Source organism: Chlorocebus sabaeus, chromosome 25 (assembly GCF_047675955.1).
Source record: "Chlorocebus sabaeus isolate Y175 chromosome 25, mChlSab1.0.hap1, whole genome shotgun sequence".
NCBI lineage: Eukaryota > Metazoa > Chordata > Mammalia > Primates > Cercopithecidae > Chlorocebus > Chlorocebus sabaeus.
The window spans coordinates 21,286,716-21,308,871 of record NC_132928.1 but is presented as its reverse complement, the minus strand read 5'-3'; the positions used below and the strand labels follow the sequence as shown (position 1 = coordinate 21,308,871).

At 47.9% G+C, this 22,156-nt stretch overlaps 1 protein-coding gene across 1 annotated transcript in view; it reads right to left on the bottom strand.

The window, feature by feature from the left end:
- Positions 1–22,156, bottom strand: part of PLXNA2 (plexin A2) — a 222,350-nt gene that overhangs the window by 180,570 nt on the left and 19,624 nt on the right. The window contains exons 2-3 of the mRNA XM_007988604.3: positions 14,651–15,918; positions 8,184–8,366 (exon numbers count right to left, since the gene is read on the bottom strand). Coding sequence (XP_007986795.2) covers positions 8,184–8,366; positions 14,651–15,883 — 1,416 coding nt within the window. The 5' untranslated portion in view covers positions 15,884–15,918. The remainder of the gene's footprint in view (positions 1–8,183; positions 8,367–14,650; positions 15,919–22,156) is intronic.

Sequence of the window (22,156 nt, the reverse complement as noted above, 5' to 3'; positions counted from 1 at the left end):
TGAGTAGCTGAGATTACAGGCACACACCACCATGCCCAGATACTTTTTGTATTTTTAGTAGAGATAGAGTTTCACCATGTTGGCCAGGCTGGTCTCGAACTCCTGACCTCAGGTGATGAGATAGCCTCGGCCTCCCAAAGTGCTGGGATTACAGGTGTGAGCCACCATACCTGAGCAGGGCAGGCATTTTGACAGTTTTGTTTTCTACTGCTTTATACCAAGCTCCTGGCACACAGTACATATTCAATAAATATCAGGTCAATAATGAATTATGTCATTTAATCCTTACTGTAATCTTATGATGCAGGTACCAGACTTGTCCTCATTTTACATTGAGGAAATTAAAGCTCAGAGGTCACACAGCTAGTAGGATGGAGTCAGGACTGGATCTCTCCTAAGCCCCTATACTCTTTGTTATGCAAATTGGTCCCTACTTGAAGGTAGGAGAGTGGACCAGGTGGTCTTTGTAAGTCCCTTCCAACTTAGAGATCTATGTCCATGTTCCAAATCCACAGACAGGCAAGGATTAATGGCGTAGAAGGGTCTGTATTTTCCTAAAGACAGGACCTCTGTAAACACCAGCACCTTGGCCTCTTGAAAATTTTGCATAGCCTATTTAGGTCACCTGGATTCTGCAAGTTTGAATCATTACACCCATCCCCCCTGTCCCCAAAACACAGTTTTCTGTGTTTCACCTGCTCTGCAATAAAGCCCTGAGCTGCAGGAGCTCACTGTTAAGACTGCAAAACAGTCAGCTGAATACACAGCCTGATGCCTCATACAAGAATTGTCCAAGATTGAAGTATATTAGAAACTACACAAAAAAGTACAAAAAATAAAGTGTCTTTAGTTTCTCCCCTTTCAGAATGACTCTGGGAGATCAGGACCTCCTTCCCTGGAGTCTGCTGGGGCTCTGGGTAGAGCTGACATCGCCTGTCTACACCTGCCATGGTCAAGCAAGGAGATGTGCTGGCCGGAGTGTGTGTGTCGAGGGGGGTGGGACTGGGGCATTCTGTAAATATGCCCCTTTCTTGTGCCAACCAAATGCAGCCTTTCCCAGCTTTCAGAAGACCAGTTCTGGGGACCCAAGAGGCCTATAAAACAACAAAACAAACAGCAAGCTTGGCGGCGGGAGCCCGGGCAGGGAGCCAAACTCATTACTAGGGATGTGGTGGTGAGCTCCCTGAACCACCACCCCACCCCTTCCATGCAGGCTCTGAGGAAGGGGAGAGGGTCTCTACTCCCCACCACCCCAGTGTCCAGCATTGCTGAGACACTTGGGAGAGTTAGGGTATCGGATGGGCGGTCTCAGGTCCCAGGAGAGCCACTAAGTCTCTTAGATGTGGACCTGCAGCTCCTGCTGTTTACTTAATCAAGGGTTCATACAGAGAGACAAGTGAATCATTTCCACTCAGAGGAATGAGTGGCTATTGTTTGGTGGGGCTGGCACAGAGAGAAAGGCATGTTTCTCAGCTTTTCATCCAACTTGGCCTTCCGTCCGCCAAGGCAACTCCACCCCACGAGAGCGCCAAGTAACAGGTTAGTGTGTTTGGGGAGAAAGTCTAAACGCCAATGTCAATATTGGCATTGGAGGGTGGGGGTGAGCATATAACCTTGGGCAAGACATTTAGTATCGCTACAGCTCGGTTTCCTACATCTGTAAAATGGGGTAAAAATGCAGGGGCGATCAGTACCCTCAGTTGAAATATTTGAGGAAGATGAAAAGAACCATGGAAGCGTATCTTATAAACAGTCAGTGTTATCAAATAACCAAGTACTAACCCCGGGGCTGAGGAGAGTTAATACTTTGGTGCTCCTGATGGATTCTTTCCAACGCCTAAGCTGCTACTGCAAGAAGCTCACAGTTTTCCTGGCTTTGCTTAGTAAATCGTTTGTGTGATTACAAAGAGAAGAATAGAATTGGGACGTCAGGGCTTCCTGTGGGCCAGGGATTGGAGACCTTGGGTTGGTATGTCCCTTAGGGAGAGGCAGAAAGAATTTTCCTTTAAGAATTTCACAGACACTTCATCGGCCACCATTAGCTAATGGGAAAGAAGGTAGTGCCAGAATAGGCTGGGGCCCTCCCCAGAGCTTGGAAAGTCTCTGGGGATTTGCAAAAACATTCCAGGAGTCATACAGACAGAGACTGGTGGAGGAAGCAGTGGTTCCCTGGGCATTCTTGCCTGCTTCCCTGCTATACACAAGCCTGCATCTGATCCAGGTGAAGCAGATGGCTGTCTGTACTATTCTGGGGCCCTCCAGGCAACAGTAAATGCTGTCCCCTTCTTCTAGCCAACATTTCTGAGATTACCACCCCACCCTCTTCCAGATGTTGTTAACCAGAAAACAAACTCCTTTCCTGTTACCCACCAGAAGTTGTCCTGTTTCCTTTACTTCTCATGCCACTGCCATGCCAACCCTCCTCCTCCCAGCACCGACCTACCCAACACATCATACCTTCCTTCCTTTGCAACCAACCACAACAGGAGTCACTGTTGGTGTCTGATTCTATTTCAATCAGTACAAATAGATGTCTAGCATAGAACAGGCACCCAGTACATTTGAGATCACTTTCATGAGCACCTAATGTGTATCTGGCAGTTGGGATGGGGTGATGAGTGTGGAAAGGAAGGTCCCTGACCTCAAGGATCTGTGAATCTCAAGGGAGGTAGACACCTTAGCAGCTGCTCCCTTGCCAGATGCTGTGGGGTCTAGGAGGGTGCCATGCACAGTGGTTGAAGGGACAGGGTAAAGGACATGTCACAATGTTTGAGCAGCAAAAGAGGTTTCTGATGGGGATGGAGAAGAGAGCCAGCCGCATCTGCTGTTGTTTAAGGTCCCTGGGACTGAGAGGCTAGAGAGCCCCAGCAAAACACTACCCTCCAGCTTCTGTGAGGAGCCCTGCAGGGATGTGAAACCTGGGCTGAGGTGGCAGTTTAACAGCTGCAAATGGAAGGAAGAAACCAAAGGAACTTCACCCTGAACCCAAGATAGTCCTTCCTTCCATTGTCCTGGCATCTTTCACTTGCTCAGCTTGACATCCTCCCTCTTTTGCCCCACGACATGAGCTTGATTTGCCACCTGTCTCTGCCCTGAAACCTGGAAAATCATGTAAAATGAGTTTCCAGTTCCTGTTGCCACTCTTCCTCCATCTGCTTTGGTGCTCCCACTCAGTCTGTATCATCTGGACTCTCACTGCCTATTCTTAACCAGGAGGGATGCTGTCTTGAGGAACTGGACCTGGGCCCCAGGATAACCTGCTTTTCCCTCCCCTACACCTGGCCCCAGGCCTGCCTATCCTCATCATCCTGGCCAGGCTTTGCCGTGTCTGTGCCGAGCCCCTCCCACCTGACCATGAGGGACTTTCTGCTACTCTGAGGGCAGGCTCAAAACTAGCCTCATTCCAAAGTCCACACCCAGGGGTCCTTGGTCTTCCTTTTTCTGCTCCTCTTCTCTGCCTCAGTCCATACTCCTTCATCGCACGCTTTGCTGACAGAGCCAGAGAAATAGTGGCAGCATCATTGAAAAGACCCTGAGATCTGATGCAGGGGTCCCCTTGGCAGCACCCCTGGTTGGTGACCATCCAGTCTCTGCTTGCATATTTCCACTGACTAGGACCTCATTCCCTCCTGAGTCAGCTCTTTCCATCCTGGGACAGTCTGGCTGTAAAAAACGTTTTCCTTATATGAAGGAGAAAGTTGCTGTGCTGTAACGCCTACCCAGTGGCCCCATTCTGCCCTCTGGGGTCACACTGAGTAAGCCTAATTCATCTTCCATAGCTTAATGGATAAGCCGACAGATTGTAAAACCAGATAATCACGGCTCTAGTCCTAGCTCTGCCATTTTATTTACTGTGTGGCTTTATTATTATTTTTTAATCTTTCTTGGCCTCCATTTCCTCATCTTTAAAATGGAGGTGATAGCACCTACCTCATAGAGTAAAAGAGTAAATGAGTTAACAGATATAAAGCTCTTCAATAGCATGTGACATATAATAAGTGCTCAGTAAATTATGTTATCTAAAGACAGCTGTTCTATGTCCTGCTTTATTCACTCTTTTCCCCTTCACATAGCATGATTCCCACATCCGTTCAGCTCCTGTTTATCTGGCACTTGAGTTTGCTTAACACCCTCTTGTGATGTTATCTTCAAGGTAAAGTGGAGTCACTATGTCTCGTGACACAGAAGCTGTTCTTCTATTATCATGATGAAGACTAACTTTGTTAAAGCAATATATCACACAGTTGGCTCATGTCAACCTCACGGTTCGCTAAAATCCCAAGATCCTTTTCGCTTGATCTCCTTAGTGCTTAAAGTCTCACAGGGGCTCTCCCTCCCCTCTTATCTGTCCAGGTCTTCCAAGCTCCTCTGCATGTTGGACCTTCATTGCATGTGCTTTGTACCTTCTCAGTGTGGCACCCAAGGTCTAGTATGCCCTTCTCTCCCCCAACTCATCACTTCATCTGTCTCATCTAGTCTATAAGCAGACCCTGGTAATCTTCCTTTTCAGTAAAGCCTTGTAGACTGATCACACTACAGTTGCTGTTTCGTTTGAATTATTCCACCCTTATGGTGAATCTCTGCATGTCTTCTTATCACCTGCAATGCACTGACCCTTAGCTTATGCAAGCATTGCACATATGGTTTTTTGGGGGGGAGAGGGGGGACAGAGTCTTGCCCTGTCACCCAGGCTAGAGTACAGTGGCACAGTCTAGGCTCACTGCAACCTCCACCTCCCAGGTTCAAGCAATTCTCCTGCCTCAGCCTCCTGAGTAGCTGGGATTACAGGTGTGTGCCACCATGCCCGGCTAATTTTCAGAGTTTTAGTAAAGATAGGATTTCACCACATTGGTCAGGCTGGTCTCAAACTCCTGTTTTTTTGTTGTTGTTTTGTTTTGTTTTGTTTTTGAGATGGAGTCTCACTCTGTTGCCCAGGCTGGAGTGCAGTAGCATGATCTTGGCTCACTGTAACCTCCATCTCCTGGGTCCAAGTGATTCTCCCCTCTCAGCCTCCCGAGGGGGTGGGACTACAGGCAGGTGCCACCATGCCCAGCTAATTTTTGTATTTTTAGTAGAGACGAGGTTTCACCATGTTGGCCAGGCTGGTCTCAAGCTCCTGACCTCAGCTGATCCACCTGCCTTGGCCTCCCAAAGTGCTGGGATTACAGGCGTGAGCCACCACGCCCATCCTCACATACAGGTTTTGGGGACTTAACCTTATTCTGTCTGTTCCTTCCACTTGTTTGTAGCTCAGAAGGCAGTGGTCTTGTCTAGGGTGCTCTCTATGCATCTTGCAGGCAGCAGTGTATAAGCAGCTATGTGACACAGCACATAAGAGTGCCCTGCGGTCCTATCGCTTCTAGCAAGTCTCTGCTTCCTCTAAACTTCCATACACAGGGACATCCTGTTTCTACAGGCCACAGTAAATGAGGGCTGGACAGCCTGACAGACGCCGGGAGAAGTGAGTAGTTCTGACGCACCCGCCTTCCCTTCCCTTTCCAAACTCTTAGCTATTTTTTTCTTTATTTTCCTTCCTGTGTTGAAAGAGCTATGGGGCCTGGACCATAGTAGGGTTTCCTGGGGACATTCCATAAATTCTTCATGGGTTATTTCTCTGGAGAGGGGTGGGAACAAGTAAGCTGGTAGATGGGAGGCCAGCAGGGGCCTGGATATGAATGTCAAGTACCTCAAAGCAGCGTGGGTGGGAGAGAAGGGTGAGCTGCACAGAGGAGGAAGGAGGGGTGTCATGAGCTCATAGAAACTGCCAAAGAAAGGCCAAGCAAAGAGTGAGAAGCAGCAGCCAACTCACAGGTCAGAACAAGCTGTGGGTAACCACGCCCCCAGCTTTGCCCTTGAACCTGCTGACTTGTCTCCACAGCAACTTGTCCGTCAGGGTTTTAATAAGGCCAGGAGAACTTGGCCAACTCAGGTGTGTGACTTGGAAAGATGCCAAGCAGTCCCTGGTGTATGCTGTGCGCGATGCATGGAGATATAGGGAAAGGCAACTCAAGGTCCCTTTGTGTCTGGTTGGGTCCCTTTTCCTTTATTCACTTCTCATCCATCCATTCATTATACACTGATTCCTTAATTCACATCTAGATCTGAAGAGAGTGAAAGCACTAGCTCCTAGCTGACCTCTGTAGCAAGCCTGGACCTGAAGATCGTTCTCAGTCTCCCTCCCTGGGCTCTAGAGCTGCTTCTTTAAGTAAAAATGGTGCCAAATTTGGTGTCAAGGCAAGAAGCAACTTGTCTTAGATCTCTATGCTTAGGCAAGTCAATTTTCTTCTCTGGACCTCAGTTTCTCTCTCATTATTTCCTCAGTCAAATAATGAGGGTATTGGGCCAGGCACTCTCTAAGGTTCCTTAAAGAACGGTTCTATTTTTCAAAGCAGTTTTGAAGCCTATCCCATGAGTGAACACTTGGTGAGGGGATTAAAGGGGAAGAAGGGAATAGTCCAAAAAGCATGACACCTGCCTTTCATGGAACTTTCAAGAGAATCAAGGAGACAGAATGACACACATGACCTGGAGCAGTGACTGAAGGTGGGGGAAAGGTGCTCACACCAGCCTGTGTGGCTTCTGCTGGCCCTTAGAGAGCCTGTGTGCCATTTAGGAAAAGGTGGTCCCTATGGCCAGATGACTTAGTAAGAGAAGGCCCACTGGGCAGATGTTTATACCACAGGGTACATCATGTGACATGGAGAGCTCAGGCTGGATTTCAACTCCCACTAGGCTCCTTAACACAATCCCCCTAGGCCAGGCACAATTTGTCCAGCTGGATGTGGTGACCCTGGCTGAGCAGGGAAGTAACTAGCCTCAGGGTTCCAAGCCAAACTGCTTCCTGGTAGAAGCCACTTTTAAATCTTAGCAGAATTTCACAGAGCAACTCCTTCCCTTCCCATTTTGGAAAAGCAAACACAAGGACCACATTCTTTCTCTCTTCCATGGGCCGAAAAGCCAAGCTAGGGTCTCTAGTCCCAGGCAGAGTGGAGGGCACAGAAGAGGAACATGTAGGAACCTCTACAGCAAGTGAGGAAATGGTTAAATGTCTTTGGTATCATGGGAACCAGAAGAAGCCTGGAGGGTTTAGCACTGCTAGGTGAACCCAGACCAGTTCTTCTCACCTCCCCTGGCAGTAATTCAGAACAAGCAGAACATGGAAATTCTTCCTTGGGCTCATTCCAGGTTACCCTCCTTCCACATTTCCAAACAGCATCCCTCCCAAGGCTCTAAATGGATTAAAGGAAACAGCTCCAGGGTGATGTCAACATCAAAGGGTGAGAGGCAGTGAGGTCTTGCATGTTCCTTGATCCAAAGGTGCTGGGACCAAGGAAAGGTGGCAGGAGGGTAAGCTTGGGAAAAGGGGATTAGCTGAGACCGGAAAGAATGTGGCTGCTCTAATCCCATATAATGAACCAGATTGTGCACCCTCTCTGCACCCTAGGCACTAGACAAGCAGGCACAAGCTGTTGGCTTCAGCTTGCTGCACAAGAGGCCTCCCATGCTGCCAGCCCCAGACAGCCTGTGCCCTCCAGCTGGCAGAAGTGCCCAAGGAGGCACAAGGTAAAATGTCTACTTCCACCTGGCAGCTCACATCTGGGTGGGGAGCTGGGAAGGGAAGAGACTGTGATTGCAGGAAAAGGGAAGACTGGAGAATGGCATTTTCTTCAGGCATCATATACCATCAGAGAGCAGCACCCACCGTTTGCCCCAGGTCTTAGAATTGGGACCAGCAATCTGCTTCAACCAACTTCTCTGAATTCAACAAAGACCAGTATAATCAACTTGACAGGTCCTAGGGAGGGATTTGTGATGTTGGAGATTTATAATGTACGTAATCAAAAACTTAGTTTTGCTTGATTTGGGAATGAAGAGTAATTTTTTGTTTGTTTGTTTGTTTTTTTGCTTTTGCAGATGTATGTACCTTCTTAAAGTTTTTTCTTAAAGTTTAGGAAATATTGAAACATGCTTGCATTCCTTACATACCCAATGACTGATGGCCAGAGGAAGTAGTTAGAAGCTAAGTCACAAAATTAACCCCTTCTTACCTCCCCATTTCACCTTCATTCCCCAAGAAAATGAAGTTGCCTGTAGTTAAATCTCCACCAATAGCTACCTTCCAAGAGGGACTTTCTGCGGAGGAGCTAAATGGCATTGGGGCATCTGAGCTCCTAGACTCTTACCTTTTTCAGCTTGCCACTCTTAGTCCCCACAAAAACCACGCTGTAGCCGTTGTAAACGTAGGAGGCCACAGAGGTCATGCGGTCCCGGCTGGTGGTGTACAGGGTCAGGCCCTCCACTGGAGTTGAGCCTCCCAGTGGCTGGTTGATGTCCAGTCCACAGAAGTTATCGTCGATGGGGACAGGCTGGAGAAAAGGGGAAGGAATTGGGGTGAGTAACAGTGGAGGCCTGGCGGAGTCTCTACACAACCCATATCCCCAACTTCCAGTCTTAGGACGCCAGGCCTCAGAGAGGGAGACGTGGGAGTTCAGGGGCCCTAACACATGCTGCAGACAAAATCTTCTCACCAGCTCACCCACAAATTCCATGTTGGTTCTTATGAAGCCAGACGAAAGAACAGGCAGCAACCTTCCACTTACCTGGAGTCACCTGCATCTACCTTTCTGCCAGGAGTACCAGGATCAATTTGTCAAGCTAAGTGCCTGAACCCACTTTCTATTTATGTTAATGTCCCTCAGGACCATGGCATTCTGTGGGGATCTTTCTATTTCAGACAAGAGTTCCTTCAGTGGATAATCAGTCTAAAGGCAACATTACAGGATTTCTACCAGCCCAGAGAGGGTTTCTTGTTTGTTTCTTGGGCTGTAGGGTCTCACTTTGGGCATAAGAAATTTTAGGCCATTCAACTATCCAGTTGTTTAATATTTACCAGCACCTCACTGGAGCCAACCATGGGAATTCTAGCTCCCTACTATCTTTCCATACTGGAAAGAGATCGGAAGTGTCATAACAATATTGGACAGTACCTTATACTTTGGAAAAGTTAATCTACATATGCCTCAGTTTCTTCCTTTGGAATAATACCTGCCCACCTTTCTGATAGAACCGTGAAGGAATAAATGAAATAATGCATGCAAAAGATTTGTGTTAAGTTGTCCAGCTATTTCCACTATTGTGCATTATAGATCTTCAACAATGTTTGGGTAAATATAATTAAGAGAGAATTCTGGAGGTGGTGTCCTTTGTATTTCCAGCCTTTAAGGAGAGTGGTGGTGTGGCTCCATAATGTGTCTGTCAGGAGTGACCGGAGCACATTTGAAAGATCACCTTGAGCAAGTGAAAAAAAAAAACTGTGACCGGGCACGGTGGCTCATGCCTGTTATCCCAGCACTTTAGGAGGCCAAGGCGGGTAGATCACGAGGTCAGGAGTTTGAGACCAATCTGGCCAACATAGTGAAATCCCGTCTCTACCAAAAATACAAAAAATTAGCCAGGCATGGTGGTGTGTGCCTGTAATCCCAGCTATTTGGGAGGCTGAGGCAAGAGAATCGTGTGAAACCCGGGAGGCGGAGGTTGCAGTGAGCTGAGATCGTGCCACTGCACTCCAGCCTGGGCGACAGACTCCATCTCAAAAAAATAAAAAAAAAAGAATTGCTGGAAAGAAAGTAGGAAGATCTTGATTCTACTCCCTGTTCTGCCACTAACTGGTTGTGAAAACTTGGACCAGTAGGGTCCTCCTGTAGGGCTGTTGAAGGTAACGTTAAATTGATGATTTCTAAGATCTCAAGATCTTAGGTCTCTCATCTAAAAAAGAATGAAAGACAAAGACTGTAATGCTTCCTGAGGCAGGAGCTGCTGAAGGGTTTGCATTCTGTACACAGTGCTCAGCACGGGGCTGGGCCAGCATGGATGCTCTGACATGCCCCAGTTAATGGCACAATGTGGAATCCTGTGGCAAAGGCTGCAGGCTCTGGGCCAGAAAGAGCCCCGCGTCCTGTGGCAGCTGTTCCTTCTGGGTCTGCGAAGGCATCCCAGAGGAGGAAGGAAATGGCTGTCGTAGGAATCATAGAAAGCAGCAGAGCAGCCTGCCCCCCTGCTCCCTTCAGCCTCCTCTCACCCTCACCAGGGAAGAGCAGGCTGACACATCATCACTCGTTGACAGCCTCATTTCTTTGGAATAATTGGTTTATAAGTTATGGCATGTGATTTTTTTTTTTTTTTAAACCAAGGACTTCCCTTCCTTTCTCTTCTCAGTCCCAAAGGGAGCAGAGGCTCATTTTTTGTGGTTCTGTAGTGTTTTGTAGAGAGCTGCTGCTCCTGCTACTGGTAGGAATGATGGTGCTGCACTCGTGTGTGTATATTCTTCAGGAAAGAAAACAAATTTTTAGGTTAAGATGACTTTTGAACCTGGGATAATATGGAGCGTCACAGAGCAGAAGGAATGAGTTTCTCTGGAAGGTAGTGAAACTGTGGTGTGCTGAAGCCAGCTCACAGGGGATAACTGTGCATTAAGTGACATCCCATGATGCTTGAAATCAGCCAGGATAGGTGTATTTATACCATGGCAATTGGCAGGGGCTACAAACCAGAGCTTTCCTTTCCCTCCCCTGTCTGCACAGAGCCAGTTATTTAATATTTACCAGCACATCACTGGAGCCAACCATGGGAATTCTAGCTCCCTAGAAAGGCTGGTCAGAGTTATCAGCTACACATTTTACATTTTGTACTTCTCTTCCTCATCTCATCCCTACACTCCAGGCAGCTACTGCCCTGGCTAAGAAGAAAGTGATCCAGATTTTAGTCCTTTCTCTACTGAAACCAGCTGTGTGACCTTCATATGTCATGTACCCTGTCTCAGCCTCAGTTTTCTCATCTGTAAAGTAAAAGTATTGGACCAGGTGATTGTCAAGCTTTCTTTGAGCTCTAGAAGTCCTTAATTTCATGGCTTCCATTTCTTTTCCAGTTTCTGCAGGGCTGGTAAGGCCACAGAGTCTGGGCACAGGCATAGCCCAAGTCAGCCTTTGAGAAATGACACAGAAGCAAAAACCTAGTAATTCTGGATTTTGCTACCATCTTATTGATTCTAGAATCTCCAGAACTATTTAAAAAAAAAAAAAAAAGATTTATTCTCAGCCTAAGCCCTTAGGATTGGCTAGAATTTCTTTTCTCTTCAAGTTCTTTTTCAATATATTGTCAGATATTTCCAAACACCTGATGTGCCTTTACTTTTGCTCCAATGGTTGAGAGCTTGGTGTATGGCTTTCCTTGGAAACAGAAGGGCAACATAGAAAGAGCCTGGACTAAGAAGTAATATAGACCAACTAAATTCAAATCCCCACTTTATCACTTATAGCTGTGGAGATCTGAGCAACTTGCTTAGTCTTTGTGAGCCTTTGTTTTTTTAATCTGTAAAATGGGGGTGATAACTCTTGCTTTATGGGGTCATTGTGAGGAACAAGTGAGATAACAGTTAAATTGCCAAGCTTAACCTTTAGGACATAGTTGCTATTCAATGAGTGATAGCCCCCTTCTTCCTCCCTTTTCTGGGATCAGAGCTCAAATTTTTGATCTGAGATTTCCATGTTATTCCACAGTCATGTTAAAATCAAGCTCTGGGACCACAGCTTCTTTCATTTATCCTTATTCCCCTCTAAGGCCACCAAAATATTTCTGGGTCCCCGGGTCTTAGTCCTTTGGACTGTCGGGATCTTTAAGGGGCCATTCCTCTTGCAGCCCCTGCACCAGAAGGGTGCGGTGCTGAAGGGGTGGAGGCAAGGGGCTCTCTACTCTAAGGTCCCAGCCCCATTCACTGTCACCTCTCTCCCAGTGCCTTTCCTGTCCTTTTGTAACTAGCCCAGGCTTGTCTCTCTGCGCTGGAGCAGAGAAGAGTGTCATCTTCCTCTTTCCTCTTGCTCAGAAGCAGGCAGGAATCAGCAGTTTCCTCCTGACAAGGCCCCCACTGGGTTATGGGAACTAGGCTGGACTCTGCAAGCGTTTAACCCTTACAGAGGGTTACATTTCCTCTCCACTTCTCCCCATTAGTTAAGGCCAGTGGCCATATAATTTTGGTGTAAAAACAAAACAAAACAAAACAAAACAAAAACTAGACACTATCTAGTCCAGCTTCCTCATTTTACAGCAGTAAGATAACTAAGAAAATATCTGGCTCTTTACTACTGTGATTAACATTAATAATCATAGCTGCCCATTTATTGAATGCTTATTATGTTCCAGGTATTGTGCTAAGCACTTTACATAAATTTTCCATTTGATCTTCATACTAACCATCAAAAGAAGATAATATTATCTCTATTTTAAAGACGAAAAACTTACAGCTCAGATCAGATACATAACTTGCCAAAGTCACACAAGTAGTAAGTGGTAGGACTGATTTTTAATCCCCATCTGTTTTACTTCAAAGCCTTAACCATGACTCTTCTACCACACCAAGCAAATGATGACAGGAATAGAAGTGTAGCCTTGGAATGATGTTTTCTTGCTTCAAGTACTAGTGTTTGGTCCCAATGGCAGGCACCTTCAATTTAGAGTACTCAGTAGCCATATGGGCCCCTTGGTCTCATATATTTTTTTCTAGGCTGCATATCCAGAGCCCTCAGCACTGTGTATAAGAAACCTACTTTTGCACTTCTCACACTCCCTGTTAACCCCCTGTGTAATGATAAACCTAACATTTCCAGGCATGGTGCTAATCTCTCCATGTATTATCTCATCTGATCATCCTATGAGCTAGGCATTATCATTCCCATCTCACAGATGAGAATATAGAGATGATAAGGTGCTTCTGAAGAAGGGAGGAAGAAACACAGATGGAATTTGAAGTCTGGCTTTTGTCTCAGAAGCTCAAACTCTTAGCCGCTACATTATGTTGCCAGCTGTCTCTCTCTCTCTCTCTCTCTCTGTATCTCTCTCTGTGTGTGTCTCTCTCTCCTACTAGATTATAAGATCTGTGAGAGTAGTGATCATGTCTTTCTTTTTTTTTTCTGAGACAGGGTCTCACTCTGTCACCCAGGTTGGAGTATAGTAGCACTATCTAGGCTCACTGCAACCTCCACCTCCCATGCTCAGGCTTCCAGAGTAGCTGGGACTACAGGTGCACATCGCCACACCGGGCTAATTTTTGGATTTTTTGTAGAGATGGAGTTTTTTCATGTTGCCTAGGCTGGTATCAAACTCCTGAGCTCAAGCAATCTGCCCGCCTTAGCCTCCCAAAGTGCTGGGATTACAGGTGTGAGCCACCGTGCCCAGCCAATCATGTCTTTTTATGTTTGCATCCCCAGTGCCTAGTACAGTGCCAGGCATTCAGAAGATCTTCAATACTATTTGTAAATGAATGGAGGGATGGGTAGATGGATGATGGTGGATGAATAAAGAGAGGGATGAATGGATAGATGGAGGGCTAGATAGACAAATGGATGATGGATAGATAAAGATAGAGGCATAGATTAAGGGAGAAAAAAAGAAGGATGAGTGGATAAAGAGACAGATGGATGAAGGGATGCAGGAAAGAATGAAGGGAAGGATCAGGGACAGATGAATGGAGGGATGGGTAAATGGCTGAATGGATGGATGGATGGATGGATGGATGGATAGAGAGATGCATGGGGGAGAGAGCTAAGGAGGAGGGAGGGATAGATGGATAGGAGAATAAAAGGAGGGAAGGAAAGGGGATGGATGGAGGAGAGATGGTTGGATAAATGAATGGATGGTTGGATGGCTGGATAAATGATGGAAGGAAGAGTGGATCGTGAATACTTTGATGACAGCACCATGAGCCTCTGACAGGGCAGTGCTAGCCACTGATTTTCTTGTCTCCACTTTCCTCAGATCTGGATTCTCAGTTTTTCATCCCCTCCTCTTTTGCCTTGTCCACACTCTTGATTCTTCTCCAGTTTTCCATCAATTGGTCAAGCCAGACTCCTTTCCCTCTCCTCTGACTTAGAATTCCGATCTCCACTTGACCCCCTCACTGGCAACCACAATGGTCTGTGGCTCTGTGTGTACATGACCTGGCCCCCATTACTTCTGATGGACCCCATCACCTGCTGCTCTTTCTCTCACATACTCTGATCTGGCTGCAGTGGCCTCCTTACTGTTCCTCAGACACTCCAGGCATGCCCTGAATTCTTTGCACATTCTCCTCACCCTTTCTCTCTCTGTGGAATGCTGTCTCCGGACACCTGCATGACTCCCTTTCTTCTCATTTTCAGTCTTTGCTTAGACACCACTTTCTCAGTGAGTCAGTCCTGTCAGCTACTGCCTCTTCCTCTTCCCTGTTTATTTTTCTCTACAGCCATTATCCCCACTTGGCAAACTAACATATATTATGTGTTCATTTGTCTCACCCAACTAGCACGTAATCTCCGAGGGCAGTGATCTTTGTAGGGCTGTATGGTTCACAGCTGAAGCCTGCGGCATTTACAGTAGCACCTGGTGTGATGTAGGCACTCAATACATGTATTTGAAATGATAACAAATCAACACACATATCCCAAGTATCTGGTGTACGTAAGACCCTGCGTTATTGGTTACCACCTGATAACCTGAGTCTGAAAACCTCTTTCATTTCAGGCCTGTGGTGGTGTGGGAGCAGGTGTGCCCCAGGGCATGGACAGGAAGGTTGGAACCTGTGTCACAGAGCAGGAGCAGAGCGAGGTGCGTGCCTCCTTACCGCCTTGGTGCACTGGACGTCCTTCCCCAGCAGCCAGTTGAGCTCCAGGTTGCCCTCGCCCTGGTAGCAGGACTGCAGGCGCTCCTTGATCTGCAAGTTGATGGCCCGGATGGGGAAGGCACACAGGGCAGAGTCATCAGGCGGGTGGTGATACTGCTTCTGCCCTTTGGAGAAGATGGCGAAGAGTACATCGTCCTGGCTGGTGATATTGAAGGCCTGGGCCAGCGAGTCCCCAGGCTTGGCCAGGTAAGCAGCCTGCAGGAGGCGGTATTCCACCCCGGCCCGGGTGCAGCCAAAGGGCAGGGACACATATGAATGGAACTTGGGGTCATCCTTGCAGAGCCGCACGATGCGTGAGGTGTAGAAGAGGTCTCCAGCGGAGTTGATGGCCACACCCTCGGGGGTCTCGGGCTGTACAGTGAGAAAGTAGACAAAGCCCCCACTAGCAAAGCCATAGATGTAGAAGATGTCAAAGTGGGAGACCAGAGCCAGGGTGTCTGAAGGGATCTTGATGAGAGAGGAGACAAAATCGCTGTGTAGCTCATAGTCGAGCATGGCTGAGGACTCAGGGTCTCGGGGCAGCTTCCGGCTGGACAGGGTCGGGAAGTAATCCTGCTTCCCATCAACGGCCGTGCCGATGAAGAGCTTGCCGTCCTCACCCTCGGAGCGCACAATCACCCCATACATGGTGCCCGTCTTGTTGACGCTGGACAGGTAGTGCTCCTTCTTGTGGGACGGCTCCACCAGGATGAAGAGGTCATCCAGCCGCAGCAGCTTGCAGACCCCCTGGTAGAGGCTCCCACAGGCCAGCAGGCGGTTCTCAGAGTAGTCAATGATGAGCAGCTTGTTGACATTGTTGGTGAGGGTGAGCACTTCGCTGCAGGGCTGCACGATGAGGGGAGGGTAACAAGACTTGTTGTCCTCTTCTGGCCCTGTCTTATGAGCCACCTGGATGGTCAGGTTGCCCGTCAGCTTGTAGACCCGGTTGATGGCCCCCACATAGACGGCCCCCGTCCCTCGGTGGACGGTCAAGTGGTTGAAGGTCCAGTCACGATTCTCAGAGTGGAAGGTGCTGAACTGAGGCATGCCAGCTGCTGTGGGGGCCAGCAGCACCCAGACCACTGAGATCAGGACCACAGAGCGGCTGTCCACCTCTGGGGCCCGGGGCCAGGGCCGCCTCTGTTCCATGCTGAGAGGGACGGCAGTGAGGAGACGGCTCCTGTGTGTGCTCATCTGCTCCACCTTCCCTGGTTGGCCCTCACATGATTCTGCAAAACACAAGGCAGAGTGGTCAGAACAAAAATAAGTTCCAGGAGGAGCGAAGAGGCTGGCCTGACCCAGGGTCCCCATCCTGGTTTAGCTCTGTGAGTCTCTTTCTTCTGAATTTTGTTTTTTCTATTTTTAACAAACTTTCTCCCTCTTAGGGATGTTCAGGGAATCCTGTTATCTATTTTGGTCCCTAGCCTTTACGCTATAGAATACTTGCTTTTTAAAAAAATTTTATTTTACAAAGCATCTCTATTTCTGGCCTCTGAAGCCATCGTTTTCATCTCTCAGAGAGGTTAAAAGGCTGTTGAAGTTCACCCAGACAGTCAATCCGATGTCAGGACTAAAGCCAGTCTTCCCCACTCAACCGGCACGTCTTATCCCAGTCCAGTGGAAATCGCTCCTGTTTTTTGAAAGCTTGTTAGGCAGGCCCTCCCCCAGGCTCTCCAGGTCAACTGCTCCCAGAGCCTGATATTGCGCACAAAATTCCTTCCTATTTTAGACTTTCATCACCTCACTCCACTGCATCTCTTTACTTTCTCATGCTCTGTTGTCCACAGAGAGGTGAGGAGCTGGTCACCCTGAGTGAGAGTGCCCCTCTCTGACCTCAGCCCTTTCTTCTCCAGCAAGAAGAACCCGGATCACTAGCTGTTAGAACTTGTCAGGAAAGGGAAACGTGTTGTAGCCAACAAGACTGGGATTCCCACATGTGCCATTCCAGAGCCTGAAAAGCCCCTGGGAGACAGGCAGATCTCCTGAGATCCCCCCATCCTTCTCAAGGTGGACACCCAGCTGCTGCCAGGCAGCCAGGTCCTTGGGAAATTGCTTCAACCTCTGCCTCTCTGCAGGCAGAGCACATGGGGAGCCAGGACACATAGAGAACCAGTCCCCTTGCTAGGGAGTACTGGCTAGCTGAGTTTAGCTTCAGCCACTTGGGGCAGGGGTACCAGGTTTGGGAGAATGTGAGGAGCAGCAAAGGGTGGTGAAGTGAGGTTCAGTCTCATTTCAGGCACTACTGGGGCCTCCTGACTGTTTCAGCATCCATGAAATCACCCGTGGGCCGTAGTGGGCCATGCTCAAAGCCCAGTCTCTAGCCCTAACTCCTTTACACTTCCCCCTGCCTCCTGACTCCTAGGCTTTAAGGCTCCTCCACTTCCAGAGCCTTGGTGCTTACTCTTCCCTGTTCCAAGGAAGCTGCCAGAGAGGCAAGGTGGAGCTCCTAAGGACAGCCTGTAGCCAGGGGCAGGCTGGTCCAGGGGCAGGAAGTCAGAGAGGACAGCCTGGAGGTCAGTGAGCAGGACCTGGAGGTCAGAGAGCAGGGCCTGTTCCATCACTATCACGGTACTGTCCTGACTTATGGAGAGGGACAGTGGGAAGTGACTGTGGCACCAGGAGGAGAAGGCAGCAAGCTGTCACGCAGAGAAAGCTTTTCTCATCTGGACAGATCATCTAGCAACCTTCTCAGGCAAGTCCAGACAGAACTCTGGGCACATAAGGTGGCAGGGATGGAAACACCTGAAGGATAGAGAATTTGCTCCAAGGCAGCTTAGGAGAGGCCTTTCTCCCTCAACTCCCCATTCTGGCTGGATGGGGTTATAATTAGAACAGGCACCACTTAGAGAATCCCCTAGAGTTTCTTTAGGAATGACCCTTACTCTTGTTCAGTTCTGCATCCTCGGCCTGGCAGCCACCATGGTGCCACAGTAGGTCCCACCTGACTCCCTCCTCCAGCCTGACTCCCCTGGAGTGTTCGGGGTGACTCATGAGGCCCTGGGCTTCCTTGGAAAGGGGAAAGCAACAGGAGCATGCGATTCAGGCTGACCTCAGTTACTCTGACACAGCCCTTCCGGCCCCAGGCGCACACCGGCAAAGCTTCCCAACAGACAGAGCTTTCAGTTTGGAAACCAGAGGTTATTTTTAGCTATGTCCTGAGGCCGGTAGCAGGACGTGAATTCCTGAAGAGGAGCTGTGGAAAGGAAATAACAGAATCCTTAAATTCTCCAGCTGGACGGGGAATTGCAAGAGGCCATTCTCTGCACACCCTTGTCTCTGGGAAGAAAAGCTCCTTGGGTTCCAGGTGGAGAGCGGTTCCTCCTTGAGGAGCCGCGAGGGAAGGAAGGGGGTCCTGGTAGCAGAGATAATAGCAGAGATAACATGGAAGGACATGGTATACAGTTAAGATTAGCCACCTCACCTCCCTGCTTGGTACCCTCCCAAGACACAGTTTGAATAGTGAGTGGCTTATGTTGTTGTTAGACAGAATTCGGCAACAAATTTGGGATTCGGGGCAAGTCAAGTCTCATGTCCCTTTCTGGTAGAATGGGAATAACTACAGTATGTACCTTTCAAGTTGTCATGACAGTAAATGAGACAATATAGAGACCAACCTCTTAGCATGGTTGCAGGCAGACAGTGAGCACTTAACTTGTGTTAGTTTTTGTTATTATTATTATTATTATTATTATTATTATTACTATTGAGATGGAGTCTTGCTCTATTGCCCAGGCTGGAGTGCAGTGGCGTTATCTCAGCTCATTGAGGCCTCCACCTCCCTGGTTCAAGAGATTCTCCTGCCTCAGCCTCCAGAGTAGATGGGACTACAGGCATGCGCTACCATGCCTGGCTAATTTTGTGTGTGTGTGTGTGTGTGTGTGTGTGTATGTGTGTGTGTGTGTGTTTAGTAAAGACAGGGTTTCACCATGTTGGTCACACTGCTCTCAATCTCCTGACCTCGTGATCCACCCACCTCGGCCTCCCAAAGTGCTCAGATTACAGGTGTGAGCCCCCGCACCTGGCCTGTTATTATCTTTGAAGACTCCACAGGACATGGCACTTCAGAAATCCCACCATAGCTCTTGACTTCTCTTTTTGCTTATATTCTTCCTGTCCCATTCACAATGAGATGAACATTGTGGGTGGGCCTTTGATCTCTAGGCCTCCCCAACCCAGTGACAGAGCTGGGAAGTCTGGAAGTATGTGGCAAGCGGAAAGAAACAGATCCAAGGTGATCTTCTCATCATACTACTGCAAAAGTCCCAATGTAGCCTCTCTGCAGACTGCAGGAAAGCTGGTGGAAACACAGGATCCTGAGAGTTAGACTGAGAATGAAAAAACTTTCCTGATGTCTATAAGGTCACAGGGGTCCTGATGCCCTGAGGTCACAGGGCAGGAAGAAAGGTGGGAGTCTCAGGAACCCTGGGTTCACATTCTGCCTGTGTGACTCATGAATTATAGTGTCACTCACTTTAGACCAGTCTCGCATTTCCATGAGCCTATTTTTTGATCTTAAAACAAAAGGTACTTGAATGAGTCAACCTATAAGATTTCTTTTTTCAGATAAAATGCTACCTTAAAGCTTGGTTCCTTCAGTTCCCAGAGTCTGTGATTCCAATAGCAACTGAGGTTTTTCACTCCAACCTGGAGATGTTGATTAGGCCAGGAGTTTTTTATTTTTCAGGCCAGGAGTTCTAAACAGACCACTCCAGCTGGGCTATCTTCCTCTCACCCTCAATCAGCATCTGCTTCGGGATAAGCCGCTCCTGGTAACCAGTCAAGTGAATTCATCTCACAGGGCTCAGGGACCGCCCACCTGGGAACAGCTGTCATTGGACACTGGAGTCAAGAGGAGGAACAGTCTCCTGCAGTGAAAGGAGGTTTGCACCCCACCTTGGGAGTGTGGCCTTCATAAAGACAGCTGACTTCAAGGGCACGTTGAGAGTCTTCATCTTTCTATGCCAAATTGATGTGACTAAGTAGCTGTTCCAAGCAGAGCCCAGTGGGCAAAGATCAGGCTTCCTATCCACATTCTGAGTAAGGAGGGAGGGAGCCCACCTTTGTGCCTCTGGTGAGAGGCAGTGTGATATAATAGTTAAATGCATGAGCTCTGAACTTAGGTGCCTGGATACAAATGGAGCCTATAGCTGTGTATACTTGGTCAAGGTACTTATCCATTCTATGATGTTATCTAACTATCCATATAAAATAAGGTTAGTACTAGTAGCTACCTCATAGTATTATTACAATGAAATCAGTTAATACATATCAAGCACTTAGAACAGTTCCTGGCCATCTTAAGTGTTCAAGATACATTAGCCTTTGTTATAGCAATTTATTTGTCATTATTTCCAGCTCCTCACCTCCATCCATCCCATCTGTCTTAGAATGAATTTCCCATCCTCAGTTTGGTAGACACTGGTAAACAAACATGCCTATGACTTTGCATACCCAGTAGCACTTCCTCCTATCCCCAATTTTCTGCTAGTGTCAACCTCAGGAGTTTTCTCTTAATAATGATGCTTTCTTCTTTCTGTCACATCCCTCTCTGTCTAGTGCATGAAGTCACTTGTCACATGCATTCTCAAGAGCCAAAAGTTGCCTAGTCTCTGTTCTACCAGTTTCCCTCTCTCCTACTCCAAGTCTCAAACCAGGGAATGCTGCTCTGGGACTCTTGCCCAAACAACAGAGTCTCCCAGGACATGTAACTCGGAGCGTTCCTGATGCCAAGGAGAGGCCATGCTTGCCTCTTTGGGAAGCAAGTGCCACTGAATATTTTATGTGGAGGGCCTGATGACACCATCTCCCCGATCAGGATTCAGGAGGCAGGTGTTAGTGACAGCTAGTGAAGGCATCTGATACCTTCCTGATCAGCTGCTGCAGGCGTCAGTGGCAAAGCAGGGAAGAAATGACAACCAGGCATTTCCAGTTCAGCTCAGCGGAGGATTCTCTCCTCCCTGCTACCCTCTCCTATTGCTCCTTTCAGGAGATCTGGGTGCACATGCCTCTATGTTTCCACTTGGCTTCCCCTTATAGCAAAAGGAGCTGGTGGAAAGAGAATTTAGATTCAAAATACGATTTTGCTAAATTGAGTCAAAGTTCATGTTAGTAGCTCTCATACCCGTGGGCCCATCTGTAGCTCCACCATTGCCACTAACTTCATTCCTAACAACCCTGTCATCAACATCATCATCACCTCCAGCACCATCCTGGAGCTGACAGTTTTCATAACAATAACAGCAAAGGGTGCCTACTATTACTGCTGCACCTACTAGGGGGCTCGCGCACCCTGAGGAGCCAGATGGTGGTAGGGAAAAGATGAGCATGAAAATGAGGGCTGTGAATTCAGGGAAGTTAGCAGCTGTTCATGGAAGTCACTTAGCCTCCTTCCTTTCCCATGGTGGAGAGGAGTCCGTCTTCTCCTTCAGCTCTTCCTTCTGAGTAGTGCCTTTAAAGCAGGAACTTTGGATGAATGCTGAGGGAGATTATAAGATTATTCCAACCCACTAGTTTTTTTTTTTTTTTTTTTTTTTTTTTTTTTTTTTTTTTTTTTTAATATGAAAGACACCACAGCCCACAGAAAGGAAACAAATTGACCAGGGTGACTCAAAATGAGTCAGAAACAGGCTGCAGTCAGAACCCAGACCTCATGACAAAAAGACAGGCGCTTCCTCTGTTGCAGGTGGAAGGGTCCTGGGAGTTAGTTACATTTTGCCTTCAGGCTGTCCTGTTTTGGGGAAAGTAGATGCCTTTGATGGTAGCCCCATGATATGTAGAAGTGAGTGTGGCATTGGGCCTGGACAACGAGGTGGTGCTCAGGGCAGATTCAAAGAGGGGCAGATTAAGGGGCAGAACGAATGAAAGACACATGACTGAATGGCTCCTTTCCCCCTTGGGGAGAATGATTGCTTCTGTCCTCCTCTAGGCCCAGGCAGGCCCAGGCAAATGTCACACTGAGGACCATCACCTATGCTGCAACTTGGGAGCTATGGTGTCCTGTGCCACAACCCCACGGACAGGTCAGATTTAGTCTATGCACAGAAAGCTCCTTCTTCCCAAAGAGTTAGAGCTACAGCAGAAGGGACTAAAGTTAGATATTAAGGGGGACATTCTGTCTAGAGAGGATCTCCAGAGCATCCTGCCAAGGAGATTGTGAAATTTTCTGATGTCGAATTTTCCTGGAAGCTGCCTAGGAATAAGTTTACCTAGAGGCAGGGAATTGGTCCCAATGGTCTCAGAAGGCTCCTTTTGGTTTAAGATTTCTATGAGAATAAAATTGTCTAAATGTGAGAGTCTGAGGCCCCATCTTGTCCCTGTGGGTGGAATGCTACTCAAGGACCTGTCTTCATATCCTTGTGCAGCTGTACATGCAGGCATTCTGAGCGTCGCTCTGCCTAACACCGACCTTAGAGGTAGTCCAGGCACGTTGGGTAGCACAAGGTGAGCGAGAGGGCGAACGCGAAAGCC